At 44.0% G+C, this 19,171-nt stretch overlaps 1 protein-coding gene across 1 annotated transcript; it reads left to right on the top strand.

Moving 5' to 3' along the window:
* Nucleotides 1-500: 500 nt before the first annotated feature.
* Nucleotides 501-17,095, top strand: LOC117981602 (ribosome biogenesis protein BMS1 homolog). The gene is given in 8 exon segments (XM_063593830.1): nucleotides 501-821; nucleotides 5,983-6,201; nucleotides 6,860-7,018; nucleotides 8,932-9,112; nucleotides 9,359-9,417; nucleotides 10,528-10,650; nucleotides 11,567-11,714; nucleotides 12,057-17,095. Coding segments are annotated over 8 exon segments (1,494 nt in total). The 3' UTR covers nucleotides 12,341-17,095.
* Nucleotides 17,096-19,171: the final 2,076 nt, after the last annotated feature.

Raw genomic sequence — 19,171 nt, 5'->3', positions numbered from 1 at the left:
ATGATAAGGATGCCCCCTGTCACCACTGTTGTTTAACATAGTACCAGAAATCCTAGCTAAAGCAATCAGTGCAGCCCCTGATATGGCCCCCAACCCACCCTGCCCCCTACCACCAGCAGTGTCGCCCCCGCCAATAGCACACCCAACATACCCTAACCGCCCCGCCTCCCCGCACCATGGGCATTACAGCACCCCATAGCGCCCTCAACCCAAAACCGCCACCCCCCCCCCACAGCCGCACAGTGCAGCCCCAGATAGCACACTTAACCCACCTCACTGTTGCCAGCAATACAGTCTGGGATAGTGCCCCCAACCGGCTCCCCGCCAAAGGCAGTGCAGCCGCGGTTTGAGCCCCCAAACCGCCCCCCCCCCCATGCAGGCAGCACAGCCCCAGATAGCACACCCAACCAGCCACCCAAGACGGGCAGTGACGCCTGAGATAGGGCTCCCAACCCGTCCCAGGCCACCAGCAGTGCAGCCTGGATAGCGCACTTACCCCGATGCCTTTCTACACTCTGGCTGGCTGCAGTGTCCATCGCTGCCACCAACCACAAACATGGCTGCAAACAGGAAGGATTTTATTCACCGTCGATGCGGCCCCGAGTTGTCCCAAAGCGAGGCGGTGCCCCAAGGTCTGTGCAGAGCAGAACGCAGCTCCGCCCTCGCAATGCTCTCCGGGTCTGTGCCGAGGAGAACGCAGCTCCGCCCTTGCAAAGGCACACAGCGCCGGTGCCGGCGTGGCGGAGAAGCAGACAGCAGCGGCGAGGCGGTCGGCGGCGGCGCGGCGGCGCGGCGGCGAGGCGGTCGGCGGCGGCGCGGCGGCGAGGCGGGCGGCGGCGGCGCGGCGGCGAGGCGGGCGGCGGCGGCGCGGCGGCGAGGCGGGCGGCGGCGGCGCGGCGGCGAGGCGGGCGGCGGCGGCGAGGCGGGCGGCGGCGGCGCGACGGAGAGGCGCACGGCGGCGGAGAGGCGCACGGCGGCGGAGAGGCGCACGGCGGCGGAGAGGCGCACGGCGGCGGCGCAGGCGCGGAGAGGCGCAGGCCCAGGCTCCACTCCCCAGCTGTGAAAGGGTAAGAGCTGAGGGTGGCTGAGACTCAGGGTTGTTCAGGGCGGAGTGGGCTCTGGACTCAGCAGGCCCGGCACCCAGGTCAGGGCTCCAGGGGAGGCCAGGTGGGCGAAGGCCAAGAAGGGGCCGGGGCTGGTCAGGAAGGGCTCCTGGTGACCAGAGCACTTTGGGTGAGCCAGCGTGGGAGGAAGGTGGGCTGGATGAGCCAGGGAGGTGCCGGGAGGGGCCTTGGCAGAGGTGACCATCTCCATCAGCCCCCAGGCCACTGAACCCTGGGTAGCCAGAACCGACAGGGGAGGCTGCAGACAGAGGAGTGGAGGCTCCCCGGCTTTGGGGGCTCTGAGTAGAAGCATCTAGGGGGTCCCTCAAGAGGCCCCCAAACGCTTCCCCATGGTGAGAAAAGAAGGCGCAGAGAGGGGCACGGCGCCGGCGCCAGCGCAGAGGGGCGCACAGCAAGATTTGCTGTTATTTCTTTTATTGCCCCAAGTGTACTTCATCTTGGTAGATTTCTATTGGCTTTAAAAATGTGTGTGTTTTGTTGTGGGGGAGTGGGGTGTTATACGGATGTCACATTTTGCTGGTTGACTGTTCAGATCTTTTGTAAATCCTTGCTCCTTTTCTGCCTAGTTTTACTCTGTCACTTACACTGGAGTGCGGTGGCACGAACATGACTCACTGCAGCCTTGACTTCCTAGGGTCAAGTACTTCCCCTGGCTTAACCTCCTGAGTAGCTGGTACTATAGGTGTGTGCCGGCACACCTGGCTAAATTTAAAATTTTTTTGGAGAGATGAGGCCTTGCTATGTTGCCCAGGCTCGAACTCCTGGCCTCAAGCTATCCTTTGTCTTTGCCTCCCAGAGTTCTGGGATTACAGGCATGAGCCACTGTGCCCGGCCTCTGCCTAGTTTTAACAGTTGCTAAGAGGAGGATGTTGAAGTAGATGTCTTCTTGGTGGGTTAATCCTTTTGTCATTAAGCAGTTGTTATGGTCACTTCCTTTTCACCCCATTGGTGAAGGAGGGGTCCCTGCCCTAAAGTGTAGGAGATGGCTGAACACGACACCTGGCGTGGATGGATGAGATTGACAGCAGTGTTTTAGTCACATATACCCACAGCTCAGAGGAGGGCACTGCATGCCACACAGGGTCAGATGGGCACCGCACTCTGTAGCGGAGTGAGGGCTGCGGGCTGAGGAAGCAGGCAGGCTTGGTAGTAACAAGAGCACACAATGACCAATGGTTCCCGAGGGGGAGAGCAATTGGCTTGTTTGAATAAATTCATGGGCTGGCAGACAGGTGAAGTGAAACTTCTTAGGCTGAGGTGCAACTGTTCTGGCTGATAAAAGAACTAGCCAGGTGGGGAGCCTTTCCTGTTGGGTGGCGGGGTAGGGGGTGTCTGGTAGAAACAGGAAAACCCACGGCTAGGCCTTTGGGGCCCTGTGAGGCTCAAAGATGTCAAGGCAGCTTAGGAAATTTTAGATCTTAAAATTCAGTGAAGACCCTCTCCAGCTCTGGTAAATTATTTTGCTTGAAGTCTACTTCATGAGATATTAATATATTCACTCCTGCTTCCTTAAGAAATTAATGATTTCACAGGATATCTTTCTCCATTCTTTTACTTTCACCCTACTTAGGTCCTTAAGTGAGTTTGAAGTTTCTTATGAACAGTATTTAGTTGGACCATGTGTTTATTATAGGCTCTCCATCAATCTGTCTTTTGGTTTATTTAGACCATTTACATTTAAGGTGCTTATTGTTACATAATTGCTTATGTCTGATGTTTTTATTATTTGCTTTTTTGTTTCCGTTTTCTTTCCCTCCATCTTGATCTAGTTCTGTATAATGTTGTTGCGTGTATCTCTTTGTATAGCCTTAAAGTGTTTGCTCTGGATGTTACAATATGTGTATTGTAATATAGTAGTCTACTGGTACCAGTATTTACCACTTCAAAGTGTGGAAACCTGCCTTGCATTTATGTTTCTTTACCTTTTCCACTTGTATAAATCACTGGCTTGAGTAGTACGTGGTGGTATAGTTTTTGTTTCAGTCGTCAAATGTGATTTTAAGAACTGTGGATTGTCTCGTGTATGTATCCACATTTCTGGTCTTTCCTTTGTCCCTCCTCCCATAGTCCCATATTCATCCCTTCTGCATAAGAACTTTCTGTAGCCATTTTTTTATTTTGATTTTTTTGTTTTAATTTTTTTTATTGTGGAAATGACAGAACATATTTCTGTAGCCACTTTTTAGCATTTCTAAATCGACCAGTGACAAATTCCTATATTCTCTTCCTCTGAGAATGTCTTTATTTCTCTCTTCATTTCTGAAGGGTAGTTTCATGGGATATAGAATTTGCAGCCAACAGTTTTTTTGTTTGGTTGGTTTTTTTGTTTGGTTGGTTTTTTTAAGCACTTGAAAATGTTATGCCACTTCCTTCTGGCCTCCATGGCATTTGAGTTGGCATGTCCCTACAGGCATTCTGCCATTTTTGCTCTTTGTTTTTAGTTTTGAAACTTTAATCAGTGTGGCTTTCTTTTGGGATACTTTGAGGTTTGCTCAGCTTCTTGAATCTGTAAGTTTATATCTTTCACCAAATGTGGGAAGCCTCAGGAATTAGTTATTTGCATGCTTTGGCAGCTCTGGTCTCCTGTGGGACTCAGATAACATAAATGCGGGGTCTTTTGTTATCGTCCCACAGGTCCGTGCAGCTCTGTTCATTTGTTTTCAGGTTATTTTCTCTCTGTTGTTTAGACTGGGTGAATTCTGTTGATCAGGTTTCAGCTTCTCTGATTCTCTCCTCTGTCGTCTCCACTTTTACTCAATAGAGCCTATCCAGTTAGTTTTTTTTATATTTCTGTTACTGTATTTTATATTTGTGTAATTTCCATTTGATTCTTCTTCAGTTTCTTTGCTGACGTTTTCAGCTCTTTGATTGTTGCCATAGGATTTGTAGTTGCTTGTTGAAGCATTTTTATACTGACTGTTATAAGTGATGAGTCAGGTGGTTCCAACATCTGCCTATGTAATTTTTTTATTTTTGCAGGCAGTCCTCCTGTTTAGGTTTAGTCTGTAGGTCTTGGTCTACTTTGTGGGCTGTGATTCCAATGGCAATTTAATTTCAGAGCCTTCATGGTGTTATTTTGGTCTGTTTGGCTAATATGTATCACTGGGATTCTCCCACCAGTCCCTGCTGTTGCCCACCTGAGGGAACAGGGGAGCTGCCCCAGGCTGGGCCACCTGCTGCAGCTAGGTGGGTGGGGAATGGTGGTTGTCTTGGTGTGTGGAGCTGGTTTTCTTGTTGTGGGGGAGATCTCCTTTGATCTGCAGGGACTGAGTCTGCCTGGGTTGCCTTCTATTGCTATGTTGGGAGTTGGGAAACTCTGGGCCTGGGTCACCTTCCTATTGGATGAGGTCCAGGGAGACACCTGGCCACTATGCATTCCCTAGTCCTAGAGTCCCTCAGCAGCCTTTTTCTGTCCACCTTTCGGAATTCTCCACTGATCATCTCCTGTCTATTATTTCTAGAGTTTGGGTTACATTTCTTAGGAGGGTATAATGTGTTATCTTCTTTAGACCAGAAATCCTTAGTGGTGGTTTCGGGTTGTAACTGTGCTAAAGGGAGAATTGGCGTATTTGTGATGTCGAGTCTTCCTTTTCAAATGAGGACATACCATTATTCAGTATATAATATTTACAACACCTACTTCCTTGGGTTGAAGAATGTGGTTAAGGCAAGGAAAGTACTTAACACAGTGCCTGGTGTGGAGAGCACTTACGAGTGTTGGTAGTGATGCTATTCCTTTTGTCCTTTGGTAGCATATTAAAGCTTTTCTTCTTTTTTAAATAAATAAAGTTCTGGTGCACTTCTTGTTAGGTTTATTCCTATTTTATCCTTTTTTGCTTTTATTACAAATAGGAGCTTCCTATCTTTTATAACGTCTACCTGGTTCTTTGGCCCTTATGTGAAAATGTTTTAATAGCCTTCTAAACATTGCTCTCCCAAATGAGTTTTAACTTGCCTCTTTCTTTTGTTTTCCTTTTTTTGAGACAGGGTCTCACTTTGTCACCCAGGCTGGAGTTCAGTGACACAATTATGGCTCACTGCAACCTCTGCCTCCCGGGCCCCCAAAGTGCTGGGTTTACAGGTGTGAGCCACTGCACCCAGCCTTACTTGTCTATTTCTTTTAAGAGTGGGAACTATAATTGAACCCAGAGCTCCAAAAACAAATGAAGGAATGAATGAGTGAATAAGCTCTTCCCATGGGTTTGGTGTGGTTTGGGGCTCTACTGTTAATCTAAATGCTATGTTTTATATGATCTAAAATTTCCCCTAGGTGTGTTACACGATTGTGTTGTGTTGAACTTACATTAAGACTCCTTTTCACATGTGCTGGTTATCAGCATGGGACTTTTCCATTCACTCTTTGAATTATTCATTTGGGGGACACAGATAGACCTCTGTGTCTTTCATAAAAAGTGTCCATTGGCCGGTTGCAGTGTCTCATGCCTGTAATCCCAGCACTTTGGGAGGCTGAGGAGGGCAGATCACGAGGTCAGGAGTTCGAGACCAGCCTGGCCAATGTGGTGAAATCCCATCTCTACTAAAAATACAAAAATTAGCCAGGCCTGGTGGCGGGTGCCTATAATCCCAGCTACTCGGGAGACTGAGGCAGTAGAATTGCTTGAACCTGGGAGGCAGAGGTTGCAGTGAGCTGAGATCATGCCACTGCACTCCAGCTTGAGTGACAGAGTGAGACTCCGTCTCAAAAAAAAAAAAAACAAAAACGAAAGAGTGTCCATTATCTATACTGGAAAAATTGAGATTGGGATTTTTGACATGAAGTGCGGAAGTGTGGATTGGGTCCATTTAGTTTACCTAAACAGATGATGAAATACTAACTGTTTTACAAAGCATTCCCTAGTGCAAAGTTTTGCCTGTGTGTCTAGTGACGGGAACAGTAAGAATGAGGCTTGGAAGGCGGAGCGCATTGTGGGCCTGTCGTGGGTGGGGCCAGCAGCACATGCATGCCTGGCTCACAGAGCAGCCTTTGGGTGTTCTTTTCCCAGAGGAGCTCTACGGTGACTTTGAAGACTTGGAAACAGGGGACGTGCACAAGGGAAAATCGGGCCCCGACACTCAGGTATGACTTTGTCGTAGCTGGCTGTTCTTGGTCATTGTGTTCTGAGAGAGGCCCACATTGAGAAATGCAAATCTTACTTGTGATGTGTGAAGATTGCAGACTGGATGGATAGATTCCTTCCTAAAGGGTGGGGATGTGGGGACCAAAGAGAAGCTTTCTTGTTTACTTGTTAAGTTTTGGACGACAGTTACTACCGTTTCTTGCCATAGTCATTTGCCAAGACCACTGTGATTTTTCACTCACAGAAGTCTTAGCTTCTCAGACTTACATTCAACCATTGCCATCATTCTCCTCTTTTTAAATTTAAGTGTCATTTGAAAGAATGAAGTCCCTGTTCTCCCTAATATTTCTTTAGAACAGGGTCTGGGAGCATCTGGGTGAGGGACATGTCTGTTATTTTTATTCTAGTTTGTGTTCCCAGCCAGCTTAAGGAATAGCAGCTAATTGTAATGCAGATGTAACAGTTTCCTGTAGCAGCACCATGTTATTCAGAGACAAAGGTTATGTTGTGTTTTGTTTTGTTTTATTGATAATGATAACAGATTTTTGCTAAGATTTTTGTTTAAATAGAACTTTAAAAAATGTAATGTTTAAAGAAAAGACCTTCATAAACATACACAAAATTTTTTCTTCTGGAAATTTAAGAATGAAGATATAGAGAAACAAGGAAGAAATTGACCCCGACGAAGAAGAAAGTGCCAAGAAAAAGCATTTGGATAAGAAGAGAAAATTGAAGGAGATGTTTGATGTGGAATATGATGAAGGAGAAAGCACATATTTTGATGATCTCAAAGCAGAAATGCAGAAAGAAGCACAGGTGAGAAACCTCAGTTCCTCTCAGCCCCTTGTCAAGACTATCACATAGTGCAGGAATCCCTGACTTTCTTTGGGTCCCTGCTTCCTATCCTGCTTCTGTGCCTTTCATTTGGACTCCTGGGTAGATGCATGTGAGTGTGTTTATTCATGCAGTGAGCTCATTGTTTCTACAGTCAGAAGATCACCAGAAAAACATCCATACCTATTTTGTAACAAGAATTAGGAAACCGAAATGACTGAGACATGGTCTCTACTTTTGAGACTTTTACAATGTAGTGATCTGAGACAGTGTGTTCATTTCAGTGCAAGCCAATGCTGCCTATTCCGATCGCTGCTCCCTGATTTGAATGGCAGGTGATCAGTGGCCCGTGTGGCTTATGGACACACCAGAGCTCCCAGGGGAAGTGCTCTGAAAACTCATCCTGGTCAGAGTTCAGAAGGACATGTGGAGTATAAGGTCAGATGCGGAGATAAAGGGAGATGGTGTGGCCCTCCTGCCTGGGGGTGCTGAGCAGGTTGCTGGAGGCGGTGAGCTCACTCTGAAGGAGACAGACACAGAAACGTGTGTACAGTTGGTTGTGAGCATCTGAGTTGCGTCTTGTTAGTGAGGCCAGGAGTGCCTGTGTAAGCTGGAACAGATTAGGTATATGATTTGTGAAATGGAGTTTCATCCTAGATCTTCATCTAGTCAAAGGACTGTTTCCTGATTAGGCATTAGCTTAGTGGTTGCTAGTCTGTGTTGACCTTTGAAAGGCATGACTAGGCTAACTCTGAAGTTTTTGCTTCACACCATTTACAATTTAAAATTACCTAGAGCCCTGTGGGCCATTGGAAAAGACTGAATGTTTCACTCTGAAATGGGAGTCCTTGGAGGGTTTTGAGCAGAGGAGAGACATTCAGGTAATCAGATCACTCTGCCAAGACATCAGTCTGGTAGAGATCAGTCCGGTGGCACAAACCAGAGGGCTGGCAGTGGAGATGAGACAAAGAGTCAAACCCGGATAGAGTTTATTTGGAAGCTGGGTCAGTAGGATTTCCTGGTGGACTGAATGTGGGGTGTGTGAGAGGAAATGAGGATGGCGACTGGAAGTTCCTGGAAGGATGGGTTGTTGCAGGTTAGATAGGAAACTGTCTGCAGATGCAGTTTTGGGAAGATGATGTTTGTTTCGGCTGGGTATCATGCAGACAAGCGGAGTGTCAAGTCTGGAGAGACAGGTCTGGCCAGGGACTTAGATGTACAGCCCTCAGCATGTAGATGCCACTTAACTCTGTGAGGTGGCCGGGGAGTGAGTGCAGAGTGACTGGGAGGAGCAAGACTGGCATGGGCGAGTTGGGGCGATTGCGGCCGTGAGGCCTGAGCAGTGCCTAGGAGGGAGAGGGAGAAGCAGTGTGAGCATGCAGGCACGTAGGAGTCCAGTTGTACACGGAGGCGAAGCACTGTTCAGATCCCGCTGCAGTGTTAACTACGGTAAAGGCAGAGTTGACCACTGGAGGAGTCCTTCAGCGTGGAGGCCTTCAGCGATCTTGGCAAGCACCAATTTTCATGGATGTAGGAGAATGGGAGCAGAGGAACTGGAGGGTGCAACTGTGGAAAACTTCTGTGGGGTTTTGCTGCAGAGAGAAGCAGAGAAATGAAGCAGTTTTTGGTGGAAGAAGTGGAATCAAAGGGTTTTGAGATAAGAGAGAGAACAGAGGGAAGAGCTGTTGGAATAAAGTCCAGGAAGAGTGGATGGTGTCTAGTGAGCAAGTGATGTGTGACCCTGAGTAGAGGCATGGACAAATCATCTGTGCCTGAGCTTGGGCAACAGCGAGGGAAATGTACACGTGCAGGTGGGTCCCTTTGCTGCATATTTGGTGCCTGAGGCTCTGTGGATTTCCCCTCCATCAATCATCTTACCCTCTCATCCCCCTCAGATGCGTCTGAAGAAACATCGCTGGTATAAGAAAATCCTCAAGTCCCAAGATCCAGTCATATTTTCTGTAGGGTGGAGGAGGTTTCAGACCATCCTGCTCTATTATATCGAAGACCACAATGGAAGACAAAGGCTTCTAAAGTATACCCCACAGCACATGCATTGTGGAACAGCCTTTTGGGGTAAAATATGATTACAATAACTTGCCTATTGCCGAGATTAAACTTTACAGGCTGTGTTATTTTAGCTTTGTGCTTTTCCTTTCATAAAATTCCACTCCTAAGATGTTTCTCTTTTCTGGGAGCGGGGAGGTGGTTTGGAGTATATATGTAAATCTATATCCAAATCTAAATGTCCATATCCAGTATGTTAAACTAGAATCTAAAATTTCTGGTTTGCTATATTTCTTTTTTTCCTTTTCCTTTAAGACCCTATCACTCCACAGGGAACTGGTTTCTTGGCAATACAGTCTGTCAGTGGCATAATGGTAACTATCTTGGACGATTTCTTTTACAGATTGGTTTGAGAAATATATCCTAAATGTGGGTTATTATGTACATGAGACTTTAAGTTGAAAATTACTCATTTTTATTAATATAAAGTAAATTTCCCTTTGCTTTTAATCTTCGTACATCCTTTTCAGTAGGGTGTGGGATTAGAGGAGGGGAGGTGGAAGAATTATAATGGTACATTTCCTACTTTTGTGCGTCTTTTGTATTTATTTATCTAAGCAAGTATTTAAGCAGTGCTCACCATGTGCTAAGCACTATATGAGGTTATGAGGAGCCATCAGAGACCACCCAGACACAAGACTCCCTGCAGCTGTGCTGGGGTAGCAGTCTGTTCACTCCATTTTCATTTGACCAGTCAGGCAGGGCAGGGTTTACTGGTCCCATTTAACAGAGAAGAAAGCAGAATAATGAGCAGATGGAATCTTCCCTGGAGGTCCAAATTTTAATTTCCTAAACATTGCAACTGTATTTTCCTTTTCCATTTCGTTCCAAATAAATCATTATAGTAAAATTACATTCCTCTGAAATCACTCTCAGGAAAATACTCAAGTAGCCTTTTTTTTTTTCTTTTTCTTTTTTTCTTTTTTTTTTTTTGAGACAGAGTCGCACTCTGTCGTCCAGGCTGGAGTGCAGTGGCACGATCTTGGCTCGCTGCAACCTCTGCCTCCTGGGTTTAAGCGGTTCTCCTGCCTCGGCCTCCCGAGTAGCTGGGATTACAGGTGTGCACCATCATGCCGAGCTAATTTTTGTATTTTTAGTAGAGACGGAATTTCGCCATGTTGGCCAGACTGGTTTCAAACTTCTGACCTCCGGTGATCCACCTGCCGTGGCCTCCCAAAGTGCTGGGATTACAGGTATGAGCCACTGTGCCTGGCCTCAAGTCACCCTTGTTAGTTTGGCCTACCAACTTTAAAGTTTTGGATTGCTTTTGTCAAACCACTGGGTTGTAAGTTCAGATGGTCTCTCTTGTTTTTCTTAGCTAATTGTAAGTAAAATTCACTTTGGTAATTTATTGTGTCACATAGAATTGACGTTTTTCTCTTGCTAATATTATTCCTATTTTCAAATTTTGGGGCTCCTGTTAGCCTGATTTTCGGATAGCTGCCACAGGAGTTGTCCTTGATCTGGATAAATCCATAAAAATTGTGAAGAAATTAAAGCTAACTGGTTTTCCATATAAAATTTTCAAGAACACTTTATTTATTAAGGTCTGTATATCTATATATTCTCATATTTATAAATGTCCATATTGTTTGAGAAAAGGAATGAAATACCTCTAAAATGTGGGCCTCATATTTTTAGAAAAGTGTTTGAAATCTTTTATAAACTTCATATTTTGTTTGCTCCTTTATATTCTGTATTACTTAAATATGCTCAAAAAAGCAGTGGTAAACAGCTATTTAAGAATTGAGGCTGTTACTCCTGACTTCCATGTGAGACTGCCACAGAACTCATATTGAAAATGTGTAATTTTATCCACTAGGTTTTGTTTCCTACTTTTTAAATTGGTGTTAAGAAAGGGAAAAAAATCACAAGTTTGTCTAACTCAGTAGAAAAATTGACAAAGCATTTGCAGACAACTTGGCAAGGGTACAGAGAAACGAATGTACTGTTTTTCAGTATTTGGGGAGGGTGGTTTGAGCAGCATTTATTGACAATTTCATTAGTGGGGATGTTTCTATTGAAAACACAGAGTTAGGAAGTCATAAAATGTTCTTGCAATATAAGGTAATAATACCACCGGCGTTTATCTTACTGTTTTCATGTTCTAAGTGCATTCATCTGAGTAAAAGGATCTGGGCTGCAGTCCAGTCTGAGAGATGCCAGCAAAGGCTTCCTAGGCCAATTCAGTCCAGTAAATCCCTCTTCGATCTTCTCTTCCACACAGACAGCAGTGATGAGCATGCCCATGAACTCACATGATTATTTTGGGGAAAATGAAAGAGTTGTATTCTTTTTGAGGTAGTAATTCCACTTTTAGGGGCAAATACATTTTGATTATTTTATCACCCTTCAGTGAGTTGTTTTTGTTCCTTAATCAAGAATGTATGTTTGAAGTAAGAAGTAAAGCATAAAGTATATGATTTTGTGTGTGTGTGTGTTTTTATCTTGCTATACCTGTAGGGAATGTTTAATTCTGCCTTGGAAGTGGCCAAATTTGAAGATGCTGTGATTCGAACTGTCAGTGGGATAAGGGGGCAGATCAAGAGAGCACTCTGAGCTCCAGAAGGAGCTTTCCAGGCTTGCTTTGAGGATAAGCTGCGGATGAGCGGTGAGTGTCTTAAGCAGTGTTCAGGGCAGGGTGTTACCATTCATGCTTGACTTCTAGCCAGTGTGACGAGAGGCTGGAGTCAGGTCTCCAGAGAGTTGAGCAGCTCCAGCCTTAGATCTCCCAGTCTTATGTGGTGTGCCCATTCGCCTTGTGTCTGCAGTCCCCTGGCCACACCCAGTAACAGTTCTGTGATCTATGAGAATAGTTTCCTTAGCGAGCTTTCCCTTCAAATACTTTGCAGCCAGGTAGAGAAGTTTGGAGTGAAGGTTTTGTTCTTTGTTTCTTCGCAATATGGATATGAAACTTCTTTTGAAAATGTTAAAGTAAATTACCTCTTTTCAGATATTGTCTTCATGCGAACTTGGTATCCTGTTTCCATCCCAGCCTTCTATAACCCAGTAACATCTTTGTTGAAACCAGTGGGTGAGAAAGACACCTGGTCAGGAATGTGGACCACGGGCCAACTCAGGCTCGCCCATGGTGTCAGACTAAAGACAAACAAGGGCTCTCTGTATAAGGTACTGGTCGTGTGTGTGTTAGTGGAGATGAAGCCTGTGCTCTACAGACAGGGAGTCACACAGACAGTTTTCTATAATTTCTTACGTACTTTGAATGTTCAAGTATAAAGTCTAACGTTAAATTTGATTGAACAATTGTATATTTGTGGGATATTTTGGAATGGAACACCAAAAAATGGTAATAGTGGTTCTTTCTGGATTGAAGGAAAACTTTTCTTTTTTAAAATAAATTTTATTTTATATATTTGAGGTTGACAACATGATCTTAAAGGATACATATAGATAGTAAACTGGTTACTATAGTGAAGCAAATTAACATAGCTACCATCTCACATAGTTAGATTTTTGTTTGTGTGACAGGAACAGCTAAAATCCACTTATTTAACAAAAATCCCAAAGACAATATATTTTTATTAACTGTAGCCCTCATGATGTACACTAGATCTCTAACTTGTTCATCCTGCATGTCTGCTACTTTGTATTATTTTAATGTACATCTCCCCATTTCCTATTGGTCATTTCCTATTTGGCCCATTTTTCAACTGGGTTGTTTTTCTGCTATTAAGTTGTAAGAGTTCTTTACTGATTTTTGGATATTAACACTTTATCAGATATGTGGTTTGCAAATATTTCTTCCAGTCTGTAGGTTCCCCTTTCATTTTGTTGGTTGTTCCTTTGCTGTGCAGAAGCTTTTTAGTTTGATGCAGTCCTCCTTGTTTATGTTTACATTTGTAGCCTGGCTTGTGGTGCGATATCCAAAAAATTATTGCTAAGGCCAATGTCAAGAGGCTTTCTCCCTATGTTTTCTTCTAGGAGTTTTATGGTTTCAGGTCTTATTTGGGTCTTTGGTCTTGTATCTATTTTGAGTTGATTTTTGTGTATGGTGTGTAATCAGGGTCCAATTTTATTCTTTTGCATGTGAAAATCCTATTATTGAAGAGACTATCTTTTTTACCATTGTGTTGTCTTGTTTGCCCTTGTCAAAAATTAGTTGACAGTATATGTTTGGATTTATTTCAAAGGTCTCTGTTCTGTTCCATTGGTCTATTTTTTTGTTTTTATGCCAGCACCATACTGTTTTGATTACTATAGCTTTGTAATACAATTTTAAATCAAGAGGTGTGATGCCTCCAACTTTTTCTTTCACAGTTATCTGTTGGCTGTTTGGGGTTTTTTGTGGTTCCATATGAGTTTCAGGATTGTTTTTTCTTTTCTTTTTTTTTTTTTTGAGGCGAAGTCTCACTCTGTCACCCAAGCTGGAGTGCAGTGGCATAATCTTGGCTCACTAAAACCTCTGCCTCCTGGATTCAAGCAATTCTTCTGCCTCAGCCTCCCAGGTAGCTGGGACTACAGGCACATGCCACTATGCCCGGCCAATTTTTGTAGTTTTAGTAGAGACAGGGTTTCACTATGTTGGCCGGGCTGGTCTCCAACTCCTGACCTCATGATCCGCCCGCTGCGGTCTCCCAAAGTGCTGGAATTACAGGCATGAGCCGCTGTGCCTGGCCAGGATTGTTTTATTCTGTTCTGTGAAGAATGTCATCAGAACTTTGATGAGGATTGTGTTAAATCTGTATATTTGCTTTGGGTAGTGTGAACATTTTAACAATATTAATTCTTCTGATCCATAAACATAGGATGTCTTTTCATTTGTTCATGTCTAAATTTCTTTCATCAATGTTTTATGGTTTTTAAGTGTACACATCTCTCACCTTCTTGGTTAAATTTATTCCTAAGTTTTTGTTTTTCTTTGATGCTATCGTAAATGAGATTATTTTCTTGATTCTTCATCAGCTAGGTTATTTGTATACAGAAATGCAACTGATTTTTATATGTTGAGTTTATACCTTGCAGCTTAACTGAATTGATTTAGTAGTTCTCACAGTTTTTTGTGGAATCTTTGGAGTTTTTTACGTAAAGGATCTTGTCATCTGCAAATAGAGATAATTTTACTTCTTTAATTTAGTTGCCTTTTTTTTTTTCTCATCTGATTGCTCTTGCAAGTACTCTATTGAATAAAAGTGATGAGGCTGGCCATCCCTATCTTGTACTCAATCCTAGTGGAAAAGCTTTAGTTGTTCCCCACTAACTATGATTAGACTGTGGGTTTTTCATAAATGGTCTTTATTATGTTGAGGAACTTTCCTTCTATACATAAACTATTAAGAGGTTTCATCAAGAAAGGTTGCTAAACTTTGTTAAATGCTTTTACTGCATCAATTGAGGTGACCATGTCGTTTTAGCTTTCATTTTGTTAATGTGATATATCACATTGATTGATTTACATATTTTAAACCAGCCTTGCATGCCAGGGATAAATCCCACTTAAACACGATGTATAATGTTTTTGATGTGTTGTTGAATTCTATTTGCTAAAATTTTTTTAGGATGTTTGTATCAGTATTTAATTTATTGGAGAAGTTGACCTGTAGTTTTTGTTTGTTTGGTGTGTGTGTGTGTGTGTGTGTGTGTGTGTGTGTGTGTGTGTGTGTGTGTTTTGGTTTGGCTTAGGTATTAAGGTGATACTGGCCTGGTAAAATGTGTTTGGAATTATTTCCTCTCACTCTGTTTTTGCGAAGAGTTTAAGAAGTAAACTCCCAGGGGATGGGAGTGACTCTGGACATGGGAGTGACATGATGGTGACTCTGGACCCTGCAGTGGTGGGACACAGCAGCATCTCAGTCTCTGTAAGGCCAGGTGCAGCATCAGCAAGGACCCCAGAATGGTGGAGCACTACTGTGGCTTGGGCCCTCGGGGGCAGGGACCAGTGCAGCAACTACTTCTCTCCCTGGGGAGGCAGGTGCCTGGGCAACTCAGATTCTCCAGGGCTAGTCCAGTTCCAAGGAAGCAGGGTTCTACAGTTGTTTGTCCTGAAGGGCAAGGTACCCCAGTTCAGCCAATGCCGTTTTCCTGGGATATGGGGGTGCCATGTTGGCTCATCCCTGGCAGGTGTGGCTGCTCAGCTCAGCCAAGACACTGATTCCCTGTGAAGCAGGGCAGTGCTTCAGCTCTCGTGCAGTGGGGGGTGTGACTGCTCAGACTGGCCAAGGCACTGATTCCCTGGAAAGCAGGGCACCAAGTCAGCTCAGGCTCCAAGGGGCAGGGTGCAATGGCAGCTGGGAGGGGAGGGGCACAGCAGCGTGGCCCCACAGGTGAGGTGTATGCTGTGATGTGGACATCATTTGTTCCCACCAGCCATTTGAAATTTCATCCATTTGAAATTTGATTCCAAATGTGGTGGTGTGGGAGGTGGGGCCTAGTGGGAGTTATTTGGGTCACAGGGCAGATCCTTTATGAATAGATTAATGCCTTTTCATGGGACTGGATTAGGTACCAGGAGTGGGTTGTTATCAGAGTGAGTTCAGCTTCCTAGAATCTCATGTTTCCTCTCTTGCCATGTGAGCCCCTTGCAAACACCTGTTTCGCCTTCCACTTTCCCCATGAGATGAAGCAGCACAAGACCCTCGCCAGTTGTGCTGCCCGATCTCGGACTTTTCAGACACAAGCAGCGTGAGCCAAATAAACCTTTTTTATAAAATAAGTTACCCCAAGTCTCAAGTATTCTGTTACAGCTACACTAAATGGCCTAAGACAGCGTAACAGCGGCTCGGGGGTGGTGGGCCACTAGGTGGGTGTGATATAGAGCAACAAAGCCTGAGGATGGAAGAAGGGTGCGGTGGCTGCTCACCCTGGGTGGGACATGCTCCCGAAGTGGTCCAGGTCCAGGAGGGCACGTTGCAGCAGCAGCTGGTCCATGGGGGTGGGGCACAATGTCAGTTCCTTCTCTGAGGGGAGTGCTGGGGCTACTGAGCCCCTCTTGCTTCCTTATCCCTGCAGGGAGACATCCCCTCTGCTTCAGGCTGATCCCTCTGGAGGAATGGGTGGTGGGGGCCAGATGTTTCCTTCCCTCCTTTATGTGACCGTCCTGTTTCCCGGGCTCTACTGGATTTCTGCTACTCTTTGATGCACTCTGGGGCTCTCCTTTAGTGACTTTCATCAAAATATAGCTGTTTGCTGCTTTGGCTGTCTTTGTCAGGGGATGAGTGCAAGGGGCTATTGATCAGCCCCTTGCTGGCATCACTCCCTCTTAAACTTTTCACTGGATACTCTTTTGAACTATTTTTTCCTCCACCATATACATGTATTTTTTAAACGTTAATGTGCTAATTTCTACTGAAGCAATATGGATTTTTCTGAAAGTTTTAATGTTTTAATAAGCTTTTTATTGAAATGTTAATGTACATACAGAAGAGTGCCCGAATCTTAAGTGTGCATCTAGATGAACTGTAGCACACCAGGCTGCCACGCCCTGGACCAAGCAGTAGCCTTGACCTGTGGCCTCTCCCAGGCACTGCTACCCCAACCCACAAAATAGCTACTTTCCCAGTTCCTGATGTAGATTTGTTCTGCCTGGTTTTGACTTCTATAAAATACAGCACATTCTATTTAGCCTGGCTTCTTTGGTTCAGTATTACAGAACACATCCATGTTCTTGTCTATGGCAGACATTGATTTATCGTCATTGTTGAGTTCCATTATATGACTGTGTCACCATTTTTCCATTGATGAGTAAAATGATTTCCTATTTTTGGCTGTTATCCCACGGCCCTGAACACAAGGTCTGGATATGGGACTTGCAGGTATGCAGGGGCACACACACTTCTGCTGGCGGATCCCTGGGTGGGGTGGAGACTCCAGGGCACCTGTGCTCTGCTTCAGTGTGGAGGCTTCTGTGTTGTGTTCTGGGAGCACAGTGGCTTGGCCTCCGCCACCAGCAGCAGCTTAAAGAGTTCCTGCTGTTCCACATGCTTGCCAACAATTGGCCTCTTCAATTTTTTTTTTTTTTTTTTTTTTTTTTTTAGGTTTTCAGTGCCTGCCTGGACTTGTGTTTTCATTTAGATTTTGGTTTCTTAGAACTTTCGTTATTCTCTTCACAGCTTAACAATGCATTTGAAAAGATTTGTTTTCATGTGGAGTATTCAGTTTTGTAATAAGAGGGTTGTTCAAGGCATCAGTCTGCCACTCTGCTAGAAACAGAATTCTCCCAGGCATTTCTTTTTATACAAAGTACTTAATGAAATTTTGAACCATCTTACATGAATTTTTATTAAAATACACTTCAGGATGTGGTGCCCATTATCCATTCGACTCTTTTGTAACAAGTAGATTTCTCTGAATTCTTGAATTTGAAAACAATTTGGGTTCCTAAACCGAGAATATGGAATATTATTGGGGATGATGTCTTTAATAATACATTTCAGGATAGGAGAAACTTTTTCTATATAGTAGACTTTAATAAAAGCCTAGGGCAAAACTTTCAATATATTAACAGTATTTATGAGGCAGTTAAGAATTTTGGTCATCTCCGTCTCCACTAAAAATATAAAAAATTAGCCAGGTGTGGCGGCGGGTACCTGTAGTCCCTGCTACTTGGGAGGCTGAGGCAGGAGAATGGTGTGAACCCGGGAGGCGGAGGTTGCAGTGAGCCGAGATCATGCCACTGCACTTTAGCGTGGGCAACAGAGCAAGATTGCGTATCAAAAAAAAAAAAAAAAAAAGAATTTGGGTCATCTCAATTAAACATAGAATTTAAGATTACATTGAAAATTCAGTACAGAGTATTTTGCCTTCATCTGTTGTTTGAGTCTCCCCTCTTTCAGCCATCCTTCCATCAGAAATAGAATACCAAGTTAAACTTCTTAATTAGAATCAGGAATCAGGACTCTTTGGCTGCTGATTGAAGGAAGAACTGTCCTTAAATCCAGAGTGGGCCGGGCATGGTGGCTCATGCCTGTAATCCTAGCACTTTGAGAGGCCAAGGCAGGTGGATCACCTGAGGTCAGGAGTTCAAGAGCAGCATGACCAACATGGTGAAACCCCATCTCTACTGAAAATACAAAAATTAGCCGGGCGTGGTAGTGTGTGCCTATAAGTCCCAGATACTTGGGAGGCTGAGATAGGAGAATTGCTTGAACCTGGGAGGTGGAGGTTGTGTGAGCCAAGATCACGCCACTGCACTCTAGCCTGGGCGACAGGGCGAGACTCCATCTCAAAAAAAAAAAAAAAAAAAAAAAAAAAAAAAAAAATCCAGAGTGGTTGGTAGTCAAGACAAAAAGCTAGATTATTTTTGTTAGTCTGGTAACTAAAAAAAATAGCTGTAACTTTGAAGCCTTTTTATGGATCAACATGAAGATTGAGGGATCTCAAACAGAAAGGGCATCCTGGTGGCAAAGGTTAATCATTACTAGACTGAAAGAGTACTTTCAATGGCAAGAAAGCAGCAACAGAATCAAAACAAACCAATGATTAGAATGCCCTTTCCCCTTCTCCTCCTGACTTGTAGACACTGATTGTCTTCCTTGGACTTAGGGAACCCCTTAGGTTCTTGAAAAATTCAATGATCAGGCTATAGTAGATGGTCCCCAGTACACAGCACAAGATTTTTTGATAAACTGGACATTTTGAGACCCAAATAACTAATTAGAAAAATCACACATGTGAAACTACTTTATTCAATGCATAGGGGTTATAGTGGAAATAAAATGTACAACATTGGAATCCCTAAGGAGAAAAGTCCTAAAAGTTTCAATATCAAGAATCCTGCACCTGCTGCTACTTATCTAGCGTTTTGCTTGATTTCTGGCTGATGAAGTTGCACAACTCTTGAAAACGTAAAAACTTGAAAATTTGTCACTTGAAAACTACTTGAACCAAACTATGAAATCTCACCTGATACATAAGATGCAATTGTTACAATTATTTTAAACTTCAATTTAGTGCTTTGGTCTATCAAAAGAAAGTTTCAACTCTGTTAGTTGAGTACACACATCCTAAACAAGTTTCTGAGAATGCTTCTGTCTAGTTTTTATGGGAAGATATTTCCTTTTTCACCATAGGCCTCAAAGCGCTCCAAACGTCCAGTTCCAGATACTACAAAAA

The sequence above is a fragment of the Pan paniscus genome, chromosome 11, assembly GCF_029289425.2.
Source record: "Pan paniscus chromosome 11, NHGRI_mPanPan1-v2.0_pri, whole genome shotgun sequence".
NCBI classification, from domain to species: Eukaryota; Metazoa; Chordata; class Mammalia; order Primates; family Hominidae; genus Pan; species Pan paniscus.
This window is presented reverse-complemented; position numbering and strand designations above follow the sequence as displayed.